General features: G+C 44.1%; 1 protein-coding gene across 1 annotated transcript in view; it reads left to right on the forward strand.

The window, feature by feature from the left end:
• ABCA1 (ATP binding cassette subfamily A member 1) overlaps positions 1 to 18077 on the forward strand; it is a 128367-nt gene that overhangs the window by 65049 nt on the left and 45241 nt on the right. The window contains exons 8-14 of the mRNA XM_044265222.1: positions 3590 to 3682; positions 7713 to 7953; positions 9696 to 9835; positions 10162 to 10278; positions 14604 to 14801; positions 15553 to 15758; positions 16702 to 16878. Of these exons, the coding sequence (XP_044121157.1) occupies positions 3590 to 3682; positions 7713 to 7953; positions 9696 to 9835; positions 10162 to 10278; positions 14604 to 14801; positions 15553 to 15758; positions 16702 to 16878 (1172 nt within the window). The remainder of the gene's footprint in view (positions 1 to 3589; positions 3683 to 7712; positions 7954 to 9695; positions 9836 to 10161; positions 10279 to 14603; positions 14802 to 15552; positions 15759 to 16701; positions 16879 to 18077) is intronic.

Here is an 18077-nt window from a genome sequence, read left to right on the forward strand (position 1 = left end):
AGGGGCTAGGGCTTAGTGGTTCTCAAACGTCTCTGTGCAAAAAAATTCCCGAGGCTTCTCGGCTCGCATGCCTTGATTCCGAATCAGCAGGTCTCTGAGGGCCGGGTGGCCGCACTGGACGAACATGGCAGCAGGTGCTGGTGTGAGAGCTCCGAGACCACACGGGATCCATCTGCGGAAGCTGCTTCTTCACAGTTGTCCACCGTGATTTTGGTTGTCATCAAGGGCAGTTGGTACCATTCCAATTTAATAGTCTCTTTTTATAGATTCCCTTCTTTTGCTTAGTAGACTTAGAAATTATATCTACTGTAAAGGTAAAAATCAATATCACTATAAATAGAAGGTACACATACATATGCATTAAGATAAATGGAGTGTGCGTGTACATGAGTGTATGTATGTAGGGATAGATATACACGTGTACTTCAATGTAGGTGAGGATTTTTTCCTTTCAGTTTTTCAGTTTAAATGTCAACCTTGGAGCAAGTTTATATGTGTGCATGTGTGATATAAATATACATCTGTAGTTGTATTGCATCCACTCAACATTACTTAAGTATGCATTTCATCTGCTTAACGTCTTTTGTTTCACAGTTTTGCAAACACTGAGGGGAAAGGGGGCGTAGGGAGGAAAGGAGCATTCATCTCAAGCCTTCAGGAATTAATGTCTTAGTCTTGCACTGAAGAGGATTTCTAATGTTAGAAATAGCACATCGGTATGGCTGATGTGCTTTGAGATGACACCTCTAGCTCTCTGTTCAGTGGAGGGAGGGGCCCCTCAGCAGTTCGAGAGCTAGCCAGGAAACAGAAGGGAAGATGAGTGTCTTTTCAAGAACTAGAAAGTCCTTCAGTTTTGGTAGGAAACTTTTAGGGAAGGGAAGAGGAAGGCAAAGGTGACCTTTCTGAGAACTGTGAGGGCTCACTGTGTGCCAGGTGCTGCGTGAAGTGCTCTGCACACACCCTCTTGTTCAGCATTCTTGATACCACTAGCCTACCTGCACACCACGAACACTTCCATGTAGCTTCAGAAATCAGGCTGTGCGGAGTTTGAGACATTTGCCCGGGGTTCTGTAGCCACCCCAGGTCTCCATAACCGGAGAAGAAGGGACAGAGTGACAAGAATCATCAGAATCTTTTTTCCATTCAGACTTTATAAAGAAATGGATGGGCTACCAAATTTAAGTTGTGAAAAAGGACATTAGGTTAATTTGACATTTTTTGTTGTTTTGTTTTGTTTTGTTGCACAATCATGAGCGTGCATCCTGTTGTGGGCCTGATGTAAGCAGAGACACTTTACCTCCCATGCCTTCCAAGGAAGACCTCTCAGTTTGTGAATGTTTTCTTATTGTAGGTTCTGCAGGGTCAACTTTTAATGTGATAACCTTTAGTGATGATGTAAACTTGTAGTAAGAAAGTGAAAAACCAAAAATCTCCCACTTATTTTTGCTCATGATTACTTAATTGAAGGAAAGATCATTAACATAATCAGTGAGTTACATCACGGAGACCTACTTGAGTATAGTGGTTAAGGGGAATTGGAGGCCCATCTGAGGATGGGGAATGTGGGAAAGGTGGACCCTGGTGAGTAAGCCATTCTAGGAGAGCTCATGAATCAGGCCAGACAGATTCTTTCATAGAACATTTAGACGGATATTATCAGAAATATACATTCAGGATTTGGCTTGGATATTATGATGATCATCATGGTACTAACTTCTAATTCCAGTTTTCTGTATTTGGAGTTTTATTTTATTTTATTCTATTCTATTTTGTTTTATTTTATTTTTTATTTTTAAGTGGGCTCCACACCCAGCATGGAGCCCAGGAGGGGGCTTGAACTCATGATCTTGAGATCAACACCTGAGCTGAGGTCAAGTTCCTTAATTGACGGAGCCACCCAGGTGCCCCTGGAGTTATGTCTATCTATTTATTAAGATTTTATTTATTAGGAGATGGAGATATGACAGATAGTGAGAGAGAGCACCAGTGGGAAGGAGAGAGAGAAACAGGCTTCCTGGTGGGAGGGAGTCCAGTGTGGTGGGGTCCAGGGTGGGGCTCAATCCCAGGACCCTGAGATCATGACCTGAGACAAAGGTAGCTGCTTAACCAACTGAGACACCCAGGGGCTCCCCTCCTCCTGGAGTTCTTTTTAAAGGAACATCCCCCAGCTGCTGATTCTTAGATTATAATGATTTCTATCCACTTCCAGCTATTTTCCACAGTCTGTAAGATGATTTCACACCATTCCTTGACACAAGACAAAGAGCAAAATAGCCCAGCCTTGGGTTGCCTAGTGGCTCTGTCATTTAAGTGTCCAGCTCTCAATTTCAGCTCATGTCATGATCTCTGGGATGTGGGATTGAGCCCTGCATCAGCCTCCATGCTCAGCACAGGTTCTGCTTGAGTTTCTCTCCCTCTGCTCCTCAGGGCGCTCATGCTCTTTCTCTCTCTAAAATACATAAATAAATCTTAAAAAAAAAAAAAAAGGCGCCTGGGTGGCTCAGTGGGTTAAAGCCTCTGCCTTTGGCTCAGGTCATGATCCCAGGATCCTGGGATCAAGCCCCACATCGGGCTCTCTGCTCAGCAGGGAGCCTACTTCCTTCTCTCTCTCTGCCTTCCTCTCTGCCTACTTGTTATCTCTGTCAAATAAATAAATGAAATCTTAAAAAAAAAAAAAAGTAGCCCAGCCTTCTCTAAAGAGGTAGATGATATAAATAAGTAAAATGAAGCCCATAGAAGTGCCAAGGAAAGATGGGTTTTCCCAGAAACCTTTTTTTTCTATTTGACAAATAAAATGATGAAACTGACCTTATGTCTTTTTTTTCTTGGAGGCCTGAAAACTCAGAACTCGAATTTGAGGCTCCTCAGCTCTTGCCGCTCTGGCTTCAGGGTCCATGCACCCTTGTTCTTTTTCTTCTCCAGCTTAGGCTTTCTGTCCTAACTCATCTTTCTCCTTGGACCCAATTAATTATTTTCTGTGAAACTAAGTGGCATATAACAGCAATTACATATACACATGAGTAAACATAAAGATCTGACTAAAAGTAGATTTAAAAAAAATAAGCATTCTGTATCAAATTTCCAGTGTGAGTGCTGGCTTGAGTGGAATGAGCGAGAATTTCTCCTTTCTATGCTTTTGGCAGCTTTAAACTTTACATATTCTTTCTTTCTTGTATGCCATTACGAACTTGCTTGTCAAGGTCATTTCTCTATTGCCCATCTTGCAGACGGAGTTGGGAATTTTTGGTCACAGTTGCATGGGGAGCACGTGCACACGCACACACACCCCAGCATGAGATGGTTTTATTTGTTGCATATCAAATAGTTTTAAATAGATATTTCTACACTATTTAAAAGCATTTGTCAGAAGATTAGTTTCTTATCTGAAGATAATTCTTATTTGAAACAACCTGCAGACTGGCAGTTAGAATAATTTTAGTGTCTTATTTTGGTTAGGAGTGGGTTTCTTGTGTTTTAAACTCAAGATTGTGAATGGTTTTAATTAACTTGTTTGTTTTCAGTAGAGAGTTCAGGTTTATATTTGAGCTTAGAAACAAAGTTGTTTTTTTTTTTTTTCTTCTCATTCCAGAGGGAGCTAAACTCTACCTCTCCCATCCTGAGCAAGGAACTGGGTAAAGCCACAGGAACTTTGCTGGATAGTCTCGGGACTTTGATCCAACAGGTAAGTAAGTTGTGTCTTTCCAGCCCCAGGAGGCAGACCACCATGGATTTTTCTTCACCCTGAGTGTGCTTAGAGGGTCCTTTTGATTTGAATATTGTATGACCCATAAAATCAATTTCAGAAGCATCTGTATCTTAAAAATTACCCAGGTGGAGCTCTTTACTATAGAGATGAAAAAACCAAGATGTAGAGATGTCTCAGAGCTAATTAGTTTGTGGTTGAAGGTTCAGTACCTGATTTAGAACTTTCTCCTAGTGTTATTCCCTGCCCTTAGTTTATGACTCCTTGTCTCACCAGCCACTTAACCATATTTCTTCTTCAGTAGCAAGGCCAGTCTTTTTACCAAAACATTTCTTTGCCAACTAATAGCGTATACCCTCATTCAGACCTTCCGCTGTAAACACCTGGCCTCTGATGTTCCCCTTTGGGAATGTCATTTCTTGATGAACATCAAGTCAGATTTGCCTTTTGGGTCTGCATGTTGACAAACATATCAGAATAACCTTATATTCGCAAGATCGGGGGCCTGTAGGTGCTGCCAAAAGCAGTTAACGTTTTCTCTGCCTGCCAGCCTGCATGTGCTTCCTGTCCGTGACGCCCAACCTTGTATCCGGTTAGACTTGGAGAGGAGGAGCTATCTCAAACTGAGTGGGAGGTGGCGATCGGAAACAATCAGGCCTAAATGTCCAGGACAGTGGATGGGAATACTCTTCTCAGACTTGGTTCAGCCTTATTTTGAATTTTCTCTAAATCATTATTTTGGTATTTGTTTTATTTTTCTCAAATATCAAAATTTAGGTTTCCAAGAATAAAAGTATTGTGTGTTCAAAATGTTCCAAAGAACATTTAGAAAACACGGAGATTGAGCACTATCGACAATTTGGTGTATTGCGTTTAGTTGTTTGCTTTTTTTCTTTGAATTCTGATCATGGGTGTGTGACTGAAGAGGCTTGGGTTTTGGGTCCCTTTCAGGAGAAGTGCTTTCCAGCCTGCTGTTTGTTATTCTGCTTATAAATGCTGGTGACCTTTATGTAGGTGCAGAAGCTAGATCACCTGGGGCTCTTCCAGAAGGCAGAAAGAAAAACAGAAAATGACCTGCAAGTCCGTAGCCATTTCTCTCAGGTCCCATTAGCGGGCTCCAGTATACCCTGTGCTCTTCCAGCTTCCCTCCAGCCTTAGAGCAAGCAGAGCTGAGACTTGATATGGGAGGGTGTCTCTAAATTTAGGGTCTTGGGTACAGTGTTTTCTCTTACATCACTGGCCTGCCTTTTGTCCGGGGTAAGAAAAATAATTGAAAGCCTGCGATGTTCCCATTGCTGATGAGGCAGAAACTCTCCATTGAGCCATATATCATTTTTCTTGGCAGCTGCTTCCTTGTGCCCTGCTTGTTCCCTGGGCCAGGCCGAGCAAGGGCCACCTACACCTCTCCGTGGAATACTTTCAAGCTCTCGTGACCATGAGTAACTTATTGTCAAACTTGCTATTTCCCTGAGACAAATGGACAGACCATAAATAAATGCACGTGTGTATCTGTTTAGTGTTTGAAAGAAAGTTGGATGTTTTGACCAAAGCACCACCCTCAGTAGGAAAAGGGAGCTAGCAATTTCCAAGGACCTCCCCCTGTCTTGTGCAGTTTCCCCCAATTTCCCTGTATCATTCACATGACAAACATGAGTGGGCCTTATTCTTCCCATCTTAGGGATGGCACGGAGGCTTAGAAGAGTGGGACTTACAGTTATAGAGTTAATTGGCATAAACTAGGATTTGAACCTAGGACTGTTGGACTACAAATCCCATGTTCCTTCTGCTGTTCCTTCTGCTTTGTGTGATGAACTCTGATGGAAACTAGACTAGAATAGAAAGGATACTCTTCAAAGGAGGACATGCATGGTCAGAGATGGAAATAAACAGGTCAGCGTATAATGTGCTGAAGGAAAATAAAGCAGGGTAAGAAGGATAGAGGGTGCTGAGGTGTTGTTTCAAAGGGGTGATTAGAGGAGTCGTCTCTGACAAGGGGACAGTTGGACCCCAAGAAATGACCACGTACTCTCCGCTCCAAGCGGGAACAGATACAAAGACACTGAGGTAGGGCATGATTAAGGAGTGTATTTAAAGATCCAGGAAGGAGCACGGTGAGGGAGCGAGGGAGAGGGCGCTGGGAGCTGAGGCGCAGGAAGGAGGTGAGCACCGTGCAGGCCTGGTAAGGCTGGATTTACGCTGAGCAAGATGGAAGCCAGTGGGGGGTTTGGAGCAGAGGGCATATGATGTGACATAGAGTATGAGGCTGTTTACGTTCTGGCTCTTAAATTGAGAAGAGACTAAGGTGAGGGCATGGAAAGAAGGGGGCCGTTGAAGTGTCTTGAGAAAGTAGTCAGCCAGCCATTCAGTCCATAGATAATTATCAAACACCGTCTTTCGTGGGCTGAAGGACAAATGGCCACCCTTCCCCGTGAGTGGGAGTGCTTCACAGAGGAATTGTGGAGCGTGAGCTGAGGTGTAGAAAAATGAGTAGGAGTTTGCCCCGAGACAGGTGCTGGAAAGAGCCAACGGTCTGGAATAATTCTGTCGTCTTGGTGCCTCTGTCCAAAAATGTACTGGTTTTATGTGGGAAGAAATTTGTTCTTTCGGTTGGGGGCCAGTGGGCTGGTGGTAGTGAGGCAGTCTGTGGAAAGAGAAGTGAGTGGCTCTCACTTACTATCACTAAAACATCTCCAGGGCTGTTCACCCACCAACAAAAGGAAGAGTTGTCTGGTGACCTCTCTCCTCCCTGTGTAGATGCGTCATCCAAGTGATGAAAAGATAAAGTAAGGAAAAGCTGGCCACCTAACTGTGATCTTGTAGTATATGTCAGATGCTCCCTCTTTGGAGGGAGAAATGTTTGTGACTTCTGACCTGCCCCTGGAGTACCTGGTTTGTCCCCTGGAGGCAGAAGGCAAAGTCAGGATCCAGAGTATCAAGGACCATGGGACCCCAAGGAACCAGGAGGCTGAGACAGAAAACTGGGCTCGTGGTGCCAGAATTTAGGCCTTCTACAGGACATGGGCAGGGCCCTGGGTCTCTCCTCTGCCCTCCGTGGCTCTGTCAGGTGGTGAGAATATCAAGTGACATTTCAGGGAATGTAGAGGTGTATTACTGATTTATTGTGGAATATGTAGAAATGCAAAGTGCATGATAAATATTTAATGATGAGAACAATTGGGCCAGGAACTCTACAAGGTGCCGGAGCACATTTGTCTCTGAGACAAAGCGCCAGTCTGGTATGAGTCACAGACGCAGCCTGTGGCTGCAGGAACGTGGGACTCATCCTGTTCAGGGCCTTCTGTTCCTTGTGATTTACTCTGCTCCATGCTCTGTTTATCTTCATCATCTTGGCGAGAAGTGGGGGCCCTCAGGAAGTGACTTTTGTAAGGCTGGAAGTGAATGAGGCCCGGGGTTGGGACGCAGCCTCGGGTCGCCCGTGTTATGCTTCTCGTGTCGTCCAGCACTTCACTGTGACCAGGATGGGCACTTCATACCCTCTGCCTTTCCTCCAAAGCACAGAGGCCTCCTCAGTTTCCACAGGGAAGTTGAAGGTGTTTTAGAGGCAAGGACATGCTCTAGGATATGAGCAGTTCCTCACGGATGTATGTGGACATATGACTGTTCAGAGAAAGCCTTCTCTTCCGTCTGCCAGAAGATAATCCAAATGAAGTAAAGCCCATCCCCAGGGGGCTCCATTGACTTCTGGTTTCTGCTTCTCAACCTTTAATTTGCATAGGGATCACCTGGGTGTCTTGTGAAGGTGCAGATTTGAATGTACTTGGATAGATCCACACCTTGCTGATAACCCCTCACTGGTCCCCAGCAGCGTAGCAGGGTTCTGTCGATCCCATCACAAGGCTCAGAGGACAGGACACAGGATGTTCTGGGGTGTGGCTCTGGATAGGTCAAGAAAATAAGCTTTCTTTCTCTCTCTTTCCCCCACCCTCGTGATACCCTCTTCTCCTCCTTCCCTCCTCCTTCCCTTTCTCCTCCTGATCCCGGCCACCAGCTGTTGAGCATGAACAGCTGGAGTGACATGCGGCAGGAAGTCCTATTCCTGACCAATGCGAACAGCTCCAGCTCGTCCACCCAGATCTACCAAGCTGTGTCCCGCATCGTCTGTGGCCATCCCGAGGGGGGTGGCCTGAAGATCAAGTCCCTCAACTGGTACGAGGACAACAACTACAAAGCCCTTTTTGGTGGCAATGGCACGGATGAAGATGCTGGCAGCTTTTATGACAATTCTACAAGTGAGTGTCTGCATAGATGGAACCCCTGGCCGGCTGGCCCCCGCCCTGCTTAGTGCTATTCTGGGTCCCTTGTGCCTCCTCCCTAGTGTTTACCCTTATGCTCTGGGGCACCATTGAAGATGCACGTGTCTGTTTGCCCAGGAGGCTGAGCTCCTAGAGGAGTCTTTTCCTTATCAGTGAACGATCCCCCCTGCTTTGAATGGGGCCTGGCGCATCTCAGGTACATGGTGTGTTTATTAAATTCAAGAGTGAGTGAAAGCCCACCTCTGCAGTTTCCTGGGGCTTGTAGGAGGGGAGTTCCCAGAGAAATCAAGGATCTTCTTCTTTGCTCTCCTCTACCCTCCCCAGGCATGCTTTATATTAAAAACTTTAAAATAACAGTGATAATGACAGCAATAAAAGCTGACATTCAGGGAACATTTCCTGTGTACTGGGCATTCTGTTGAAGTTTTCTCATTTAACCCTTCCATGAACCCTACAAGGAAGGTTGTACAACCCACATTTTATAGGCTCAGCAAGGTTAAGTGACTTGATCAGAGCCACACCACAGCAAATCCACAAGATCCGGGGTTAAGCCCAGATTGGGCTGGCCTGGTGCTTTTCCCCCCGTAAACCACATGGCCTCTGTTAACATGGCGTGTGTACCGTCAGACTCAGACATTTGATCTGCTGTTTTGTTTTTGGTGCTTAGCTGCAAGGTGGTGTTAAAGAATCTTGTAACTCCATATCTGCTGCTCACACTTGGATGGTTTTGTGGGGATGTGTGTTCTGTGTCTGGTGGCAGCAAGGAGCCAGTGTTACAGTTTTAGACAATGGCATCCTTTTCCTTGAAAACATGATGCAAGTGAACCTTTCTCCATTTCCAACCGCAGGTGTCTCTTTCAGACACTGAGTGAGGCAGATTTTTGTGCATTACTGTAACACAAGAACCTATTCTTCTTCTCTGGAGTAAAGCACTCCAGACATAGCAGGCTGCTTTGCAAGCCTGAAGGGGATGGCGTTAGACACAGTTTTCTGAAATGCCATCCGCTCTACTCCCTCACTTGCAAGTCAACCCAAGGGAACCTTCATTTGCAAAGCAGATACAACTATGAGCAAATCCTTTTTTTTTTTTTTTTTTAAATGTATCCTCTCTGCAGCATATAGAGGATGCTTGCCATCCAAAAGAACCAAAAATGAAATTAAAAAAAAAAATTCAGAAATCCTTCTGGGTAACCAAACCTCATTGTCTATTATAACTTTGGATTTTTCCATTAGGAATTTTTATTACGTATGTTAGATATACTTGTGATGACACTTGTTAAAGGAAGTGTTTTATTTTTGCTAGAAAACTAAAGACTAAATTCATCTCTCTGTTCTCAATGAAAATGAGTAGGCAGGCTGACATGAGATTATGAATCCAGAGTTATGCATGTATGTGCATAGTAAAAATTTTTCTATATCTTCTTGGTTATGAGTTATCCCTCTCTATAATAAGCTCTGATTACTTGTCAAGCATTCCTATAGGGGCTCTCTTGATAACATCTGTTAATCCTCACCACATGTCTGCCAAGTACATAGTAACTTTATTTTAACAGAAGAGCAAATTGAGGCTCAGACAAGTGAAGGTATTTGTTATGTAGCTCATAAGTGGTGGAACTGGGATTTGAACCCAGGACTGTTTGGCTAGCTCTAGAGCCCTTGTTAGTTCCCACAAGTATATGACCGTGCATGTGAATATCTGCCTTTCATTGTCTTCATAGCTCCTTATTGCAATGACTTGATGAAGAATTTGGAGTCTAGTCCTCTTTCCCGCATCATTTGGAAAGCTCTCAAGCCTCTGCTTGTTGGGAAGATCCTGTATACACCTGACACTCCAGCCACCAGACAGGTTATGGCCGAGGTAGGTTGCCCAGGCCCAGAAATCCCTCTCCAGAATCCTCCTAGGGTTATAGCAAAACGATGAAGGTGGCTTCAAATGGATTATATCGACTATGCTCATGGCTTTTCGGGGTTTCCAAAGAGGGAGAACCACAAGTGTGGCCAGGCCAGAACTGACTGTGGAGGGCCAGCTCTCCAGCCTTGGGTATTTGAGTCATTGCTGCCAGCATTCTTAGGGATGGGGAAGACTGGAAACAGTGACGGAGCATCTTGCCAGGGTCAGCTGAATATCTCATGGCTCTTCCTCTCCTTTTTTCCTGCTGCCTTTGGCTCCCCAACTGACTTCAGGTGAATAAGACCTTTCAGGAACTGGCCGTGTTTCATGATATGCAAGGCATGTGGGAAGAGCTCAGCCCCAAGATCTGGACCTTCATGGAGAGTAACCCAGAAATGGACCTTGTTCGGGTGAGTGTCCCTCGGATACTATGTGCCTGCTTGATGCTAGAGAGGTGAGTTTCTGGTCACTTTGCTAGAGGTGACTGAGACGGGAATTCTTACATTTAACCAGGATAGATGTATTAATAGCACAGCTCCAGCTGCCGGTGATGGTGCCTGGATGACTCTTTCATGCACACTCACATCCCTGTGTCCGGTGGTCAAAAATCAGTTTTCCAAGAAACTTGGTGAGGGTTGGTATTGGTGATTGTAGGCCCCTGCTTATTGTCAGCTCTGGTCATAAAGCCAACCACCGCATCTTATTTATTCTTCCTGTATCTTGGTAGTTCTTGACACAAAGGCCTGGGTCCTCCCTCCTAAGGCACTGTGTGAGTGCTGAGCCACCGTTAAGGTGTGGAGGGGAATTGCCCTGAGTGCTTCTGAGCCCCTTGAAAGGGATAATTGCTCTAGAGACAATTGGATTCAAAAGCAGAGGAGTCTGAGCAAGAACAGAATGTTTCCTTTGTATGAGCCCGAGTGCCATTTAATCACATCATCCCTGCCTCGGGCTGAGTCAGAGAGTCATTTGACTATTTCCTATCTCCATGGTGAGGGAGGCCTTTTTCTTTTGTTTCTGCTGCCATTAAGAAGCAGGAATGGATTTCACCAGGTTTCTTGTCTTGACACCTCAGCGATAAGAGGGGGCAGCTGGGTTTTAGAGGCAGTGCCTACTTGAAAGCTACTCTTCCAGGCTTAGGATTCTCCCATGATGCCCTGGTTTGGAGCAGGGGGTGGGAAGTGTGATACCCAGGGAGCCTTCCAGTGATGGGAAAGCTGGAATCATCTTTGTTCCTCTGTCCTATTACATATGCTGAATTCTTAAATTGGGGCCTTTAAAAACTAAGGGACTTGGGTGAGAAAAACATGAACAGTAATTTGCATGGATATATGGAATAATTCCTGATTAGTGATAACAGCTCATCCCCTAGAGTTTGGGTCTCTGTTGGGCTCCAGTCACGCCCCCAGAAGGTTTGACGTGACCCAGCCACGTACAGTGCCATAGATCTAGGTGTGATTTCGGGCCTCTTCTCCCCGGTGCTGTCCTTGGGATCTGATTTTTACTTGTTGGATGTCTCTCCTTCTGTGTCTCAGAAGGCTATGAGGGGTCCTGTTGAAGGGACTCCATGTGTTTTGTTCCATAAGCAGATAGATATTTCCTCTACTCTGCTGATCAATTGACTTAAAAAAAAATTAAAGATTTTTATTTACTTATTTTTTAAGTAATCTCTATACCCAGTACGGGGCTTGAACTCACAACCCTAAGATCAAGTCACATACTCCACCAACTGAGTCAGTCATTTAAAAATTTTCTTAATGTGCCCATTGAAAAATGTTTAACTGAAATATAGTTGACATATAATATTAGGTGCTTCCCTGACTCTTAAGTGGAGAGTTTGGCTTGGATGCTTCAGCAGCTTCTAGCTCCCAATGCTTAGAGAACAAAGCCCTTGTAAACATGGCCATGGCATTCATTAGTAATTCTGCTGGCAGAACCCAAGGTGTGCAATAGGAAATGTAGGAACTATGGCTGGGGAGGAAGGCATGGCACATGGTTTGGAGGGCCTTGTGTGTAAAGCCAAGAATTTTTACTTGAAGCTCTGGGGGACCATGAACAAGTTTTAAGCAAGCAGAGATGCAGATATGTCAGGAGCATTTAAGTATGGAAAGGTGGAAGGCAGAGACCAGAGTGGAGATTAGCCAAGTGGGGGACCAAGGCTTCCATGGGAGGTAAAGCCTCGTGGTTGCTTGATTGTGGAGGGGGAAGGATTTCTAGCAGGAAGATGGTGGGGATGTCCAATGGGCCCATGGGTACTGAGGCCCAGAGTGCAGGAAGGTGGTTCAGCTGGAGACACTGACTTGGGACTCCTCAGTCTGTGGGTGGAAGTTGAAGGAGCCTCTCAGCTGCTCTCTTTTCTTTCTGAAGGAGTGTTTCTCTAAGTCCACGAGCTTGGGCTGCTCAGTCCTCTGTACCCGCTATAGTCTCGAGTCTGGTGTGTGAGGTAATGCCCGAGGCTTCTGCTTCTTTTGGGGTAGCTCTTGTGTTCCTTTCTTTTTTCAGCTTTATTGAAGTGCAATTGATATATAAAAATTGTATATACTTAAGCTGTACAACACATTCTGATATAGTGTACGTTGTGAAATGGTCATCACAAATCAAGCTAATTAACATATGTTACCTCATAAAGTAGCCTCTTAGCAAATTTCAAGCATATAGTATTTTTTTTTTAAGATTTATTTATTAGCGGGAGCGTGCATGTGAGCCAGGAGAGGGGCAGATGAAGAGGGAAAGCAGACTCCACACTAAGTGCTGAGCCTGACACTGAGCTCAATCCAGGACCTAGTGACCATGACCCTAGCCCAGTACCAGAGTTGGATGCTTAACTGACTGAGCCACCAGGCACCCCAACAGTACAGTGTTTGTAACTACGGTCATTCTGCTGTGCATTAAATCTCCTGAACTTATTCATACTGCGTAACTGAAACTTTGTACCATCTGACCTACCCATTTCCCTCACTCCCAGCCCCTGGCAACCACCGTTCTACTTTGTGGTAGCTCTTATCTTTCTGCTGTTTTAAGCTGTGTCTGCCTGCACTGCATCACCGCCCAGTTCGGGAGGCACTTCTGTGTTGAGTCACGAAACCCAATGACACTGAACTGTTCTCCTTTCTGAGCTGCTCTTTGCCTCCTTCATCTCAAGACCCTGCTTTCTCCCTGGCTACCACTCCTGAGGGTGATCTTAGGTCTCTTGATCCCCCAGATACCCAAGAATGGCCACGTGATCGGTGGTCTCACGGGGCACATCTTTCCGGTCTTGCTGCCTTCCTGAACCATATTGCTCAGATGCCACACTGGGCAAGGCAGGCCTAACCCCAAATGCCGTGTGTCTTCATTCAGTTCTTACTTGTTCGAGTCTCCAAAGAAAGCCATTTCAGAATTACTAACCAATACCCTTGTGAATTTTGTGAGGTAAAAATTTGTAATCTTAACAAAAATACTTCACATGTCTTACTGATGATATTGTAAATTGTTACTCCCTATAGGAAAGCAATTTGGGATGAGAATTACAAGAGCCATAAAAAAAGTGCTATCCTGTGTATCTCCATTCTCTTTACCCTCGGGGAGGTACCCTACAGAAATAACTTTAAAGAAGTCACTGTATGAGAGGAAATGTTATTGCTATAATAATTGTTATTGTGAGAAATTAGAAATAGGCTAAATTCTTAGCAGTATGGGAATACTTAATGAAATTATGGTATATATACTCAATAATACCATTATGCTCCCATTAAAATAATAAATATGAAACCACATGGGGGAAAAACTTAAATTGTTAGTGGAAATAAGACTGATTTAAAAAGTAGCAGTGTTTGGCTCCTTAGAGATTCCATTTCAGTAGAGCTAGAATTTCATCTTCCCCTTTGAAGCTGTGACAGGAGTTACACTTGCTTCTCCTTTTCCATGAGCTGAGTTTGAAGCTAACCCCCTTTTCTGGCAACACCTGTGCAGGCTTCTGCCCCAGCCCTCTGGGTCTACTGGTTGAGCACCAGATTTTGTCCTTCTCTTCCGTGTTGACTTCCATGGGAAACCTAGGGACCAAGACATGGAAGACAGGCCTCTTCTGTACCACAATCCATGCATGCTGAAATTTTACCTGGGTTTTATCATGGAAACATTTTCCCAGAGTAAACAGTCTTAATTTAGTCTAGAGATAAGGTGTGTATGAGGCATCATCAGCTTGAGTCTCAAAAGAAGAAGAAAATATAATGCGGGGGGAAGGTATGGTAGAATCAGAGTCCATGTTTCATGCTCCAGCTTTGCTACTTTTTAGCTGTGTGACCTTGTTAGGGAATTTTTTCTCATCTGCAAATTGGGAATTTTTAGTCAGATCTTCCTCATGGAGTTGGGTGAGGTAAAACATATAAATGATCTAATATAAAAATTGTGCAGAGTAAGTATGGTCACTGTTGTTACTGTAGTCAGCACTGTTAAGCTAGGCTGGAAACACGGACTCGGGATTCAGACTAGTCTGACTTTGAGTTTTGAGTCTCAGCTCCATGTCTATTAACATTATAACTCAGCCTTGGTTTAAGGTCATACTTTTCTCTTTTTTTTGACCTCTATATTCTTCTCTTTTGTAAAATGGCAACACTGTTATCTACCTCACAGTTTTCTGTGAAGATAAAAGAGACAACATATGTAAAAAGGTTAGGTTTTATAAATCATATAAGACTTAGTATCTAGACTAGTATCTGAGTTGGTGTTTATTGATCGTACCTTCTCACTGGAATGGCAGATGCTGTTGGCCAGCAGAAGCAATGACCACTTTTGGGAACAGAAGTTGGATGGCTTAGACTGGACTGCCAAAGATATCCTTGCATTTCTGGCCAAGCACCCAGAGGATGTCCAGTCTGCTAATGGCTCTGTGTATACCTGGAGAGAAGCCTTCAATGAGACTGACCAGGCAATCCAGACGATCTCTCGCTTCATGGAGGTGAGGACCCATTCCATGGATCATTTGGAAGAGTCTTTTGCTTCTTTCTCTGAGATGGTACAATAAGGTTTGGATTGCAGGAAACTTCAGAAATAATGTATAATCTTATTTCCAGTATATGCTGGGCTAAATTCCAGTCCAATATAGGGCTTGGTGTACAGAAGACACTCCTAAATGTTAGTTGAATGACTAAATGAATGAATAAACAGATTAATGCTAGCTTTATTCGGTCTCCAAGAAGTGTTTCTATCCATTGTCTTCTAGGTTTTCCCAAGGTTTCATAGCTCAATACCTCACGGCAAGAAAGCATGCCCTTAAAAAGGCATTATTTATGAAGCTTATCTGAGAGCTAATAGGATACATTATATTTTAAAAATCTAGTTTTAAAAATTATGTGACTTCATAGGAGCAAATAAGGGTTTTTGGGGTCTGCTTATTTGGTTAGTTATGGTTGAATATTGCCAAGAAAACAGAGGAAATTGAGGTATGATCATTGTTTCAACCTCTTTCTGTCCACAAAAATCAATATAAGTAACTTAACTCTAAATACTTGTAGCATTTCTCTTAAATTGCTGTTAAAAAAACAAAAGGATCTGTTCTCAATCGAATACTGGAAAATGACTAAGGAGAAGATGAGAGGGTGAGGATAGAATTGTTACGCAGTTAGCACGCCCCTCCCAGGACAGTCTCTCTTGGGCGCCGTGTGTTTTCTGGGCCACTAGAGTTCTCATGAAGGCTGTTCTTCCATCAGTGTGTCAACCTGAACAAGCTCGAACCGGTAGCAACAGAAGTCCGGCTTATCAACAAGTCCATGGAGTTGCTGGATGAGCGGAAGTTCTGGGCTGGGATTGTGTTCACTGGAATCACTCCTGGCAGCGTGGAGCTTCCCCATCATGTCAAGTACAAGATCCGAATGGACATTGACAATGTGGAGAGGACAAATAAAATTAAGGATGGGTGAGTTCAATCCCACCACACCAGCCAGTTTGGGAGACGTCAAGAGCAGCTAAAATGACTAGAGACACTTTGTTTTAAGTAATAATTTGGTAGAAATTTCACCCCCAAATAACTCTAATTGGTGGCATGATTTTGTTGAAAATGGCACATACATTGCTAGAGACAGTTATTTCAAAGGTCATAAAATACCATCTTTTGATTCAGCATTTCTGCTCAAGAGCATTAAACCCATGGCATTAAATCAACAGGAAGAAAAGAAGAAATAAAGCCATTAAGGTTCCCTGTGGTAGCATTACCCATTTTTACAAAAAAGGGCAAACTGACAGTAAAAAAGGGAATAATTAAGCAGATTTTGGTATGTCCACTTGATGCAACGTTAAGAAGCCAAAGAAGCGGGGAAAAAAACCCAAACCAACATTTTGGTGGTGGTATGCTCAGTCATTATATCTGTTTAAAAACATGTGATTTCACTCATATGTGGAATATAAGAAGCAGCACAGAGGATCATTGGGAAAGGGAGGGAAGACTGAATGGGATGGCACAGAGGATCATTGGGAAAGGGAGGGAAGACTGAATGGGATGTCATGAGAAAGGAAAGAAAACCGTGAGAGACTCTTAACTCTGGAAACACACTGAGGGTTGCTGGAGGGGAGAGGAGTGGGGGATGGGGAAACTGGGTGATGGACATTAGGGAGGGCAGGTGATGTGAGGAGCACTGGGTGTTATACGCAACTGAGGAATTATTGAACTCTCCATCTGAAACCAATGGCATACTATATGTTGGCTAGTTGAATTTAAATAAAAAAAATAAAAAATATGCACGCTTGAGACTAGAAAATAAGGTATAAACATATAAAATGAAAATAGGGGTTCTGTCTTGGTGGTGGGATTGTGGGTGATTGGCTTTTTTGGGAATATTTGATGACCTGTGATCTGGTTTTAGGTACTGGGACCCTGGTCCTCGGGCTGACCCCTTTGAGGATATGCGCTATGTCTGGGGGGGCTTTGCCTACTTGCAAGACGTAGTGGAACAGGCAATCATCAGGGTGCTGACGGGCACTGAGAAGAAAACCGGTGTCTATGTGCAGCAGATGCCCTACCCCTGTTACGTTGATGACATGTAAGTTACCACTGAGCCGCTATCCTCATGGAACTGGGTAACAATGTCGCCAGAGAGAGTACCTGCACATACATACTTACACACATGCGTGCACATACATCCAAAGGAGGAGATCCGATGCTTTGGTTTTATGTATTTCACGTATGTGTTGATACAAAAAAAAAAAAAACACCAACTTTGTTGAAATTCATTGAAGATTTTAGGAAATAAGATGCCGGGTATCGGTAGTTGATGGTCCCAGCCACGGCACTGACACACATGTGCACATCCTGGAATCCTTTCTCCTTTTTCATCTGTAGTTACCAGCGCTTCTATTTTTCACGTACGCTGCCCTTTTGGTCAGTTATTGCTCAGTCTGCAAACTTCAGATGTGTTGTGACAAACACGTGCAGGCACATAGACGTGTTTGTATGTCCCCCTGACTCAGAAACAGTGGTCTAGACCTATAAAAGCTGACTGCGCATCCATTTGTGCACTTACTCTTTATAAGTGGACTTTTTTTTTGGACTTTTATCTTGGACTTTTTTTTTTTTAATCTTGGACTTTAGATAATCTTTCAGTGCTAAGTCACTAAGCGGCCAAGATCTTGTTGTGGGAACCGTGCCTTTGAAGCTAATGATTTTTTTTTTTCTTAAAGAGAGAGAATGAGAGCGGGGAGGGGAAAAGGAGGGGCAGAGGGAGAGAGAGAGAATCTTAAGTAGGCTCCACTCGGGTGTGGGGCTTGATCCCATGATCCTGAGATCATGACCTGAGCTGAAACCAAAAAGTCAAGACGCTGAGTGGACTGAGCCACCAGGTGCCCGCCCCCTAGTGATTTCTTGGGAGAGAGCACGGCTAGAGGTGTAGTTGTAGGCATCTAGGATCTGTAATGTCCCTCCAAACTCTGGAAATTCTCTCAATCTCTGTTGTGGTGTGCATATGTAGAGATCAGAGTGTAGGAGGGGTGGGGTTCCTCTTCTGTTTTGTTCTCTGCTTTGCACCGAACGGCTATTTCCTTGTGTGGCTCACTCTAGCTTTTCTAAGTCACCCTGAATGATCTTGTCTTTCACCGTCAGAAAGATTAGCCAGAGTTTTCCAAAGATCTCCCTCAGCCAAGATTCACTCTAGAAAGGATACCTTCAAATGAGGATAGGAGGGGAGCTTAGTGGCATTAAGTGCCTCTGCCTGTGGTCACGTAGCTGCTAGATGCCTAAGTAGTA

This window comes from Neovison vison, chromosome 9 (genome assembly GCF_020171115.1).
Source record: "Neovison vison isolate M4711 chromosome 9, ASM_NN_V1, whole genome shotgun sequence".
NCBI classification, from domain to species: domain Eukaryota; kingdom Metazoa; phylum Chordata; class Mammalia; order Carnivora; family Mustelidae; genus Neogale; species Neogale vison.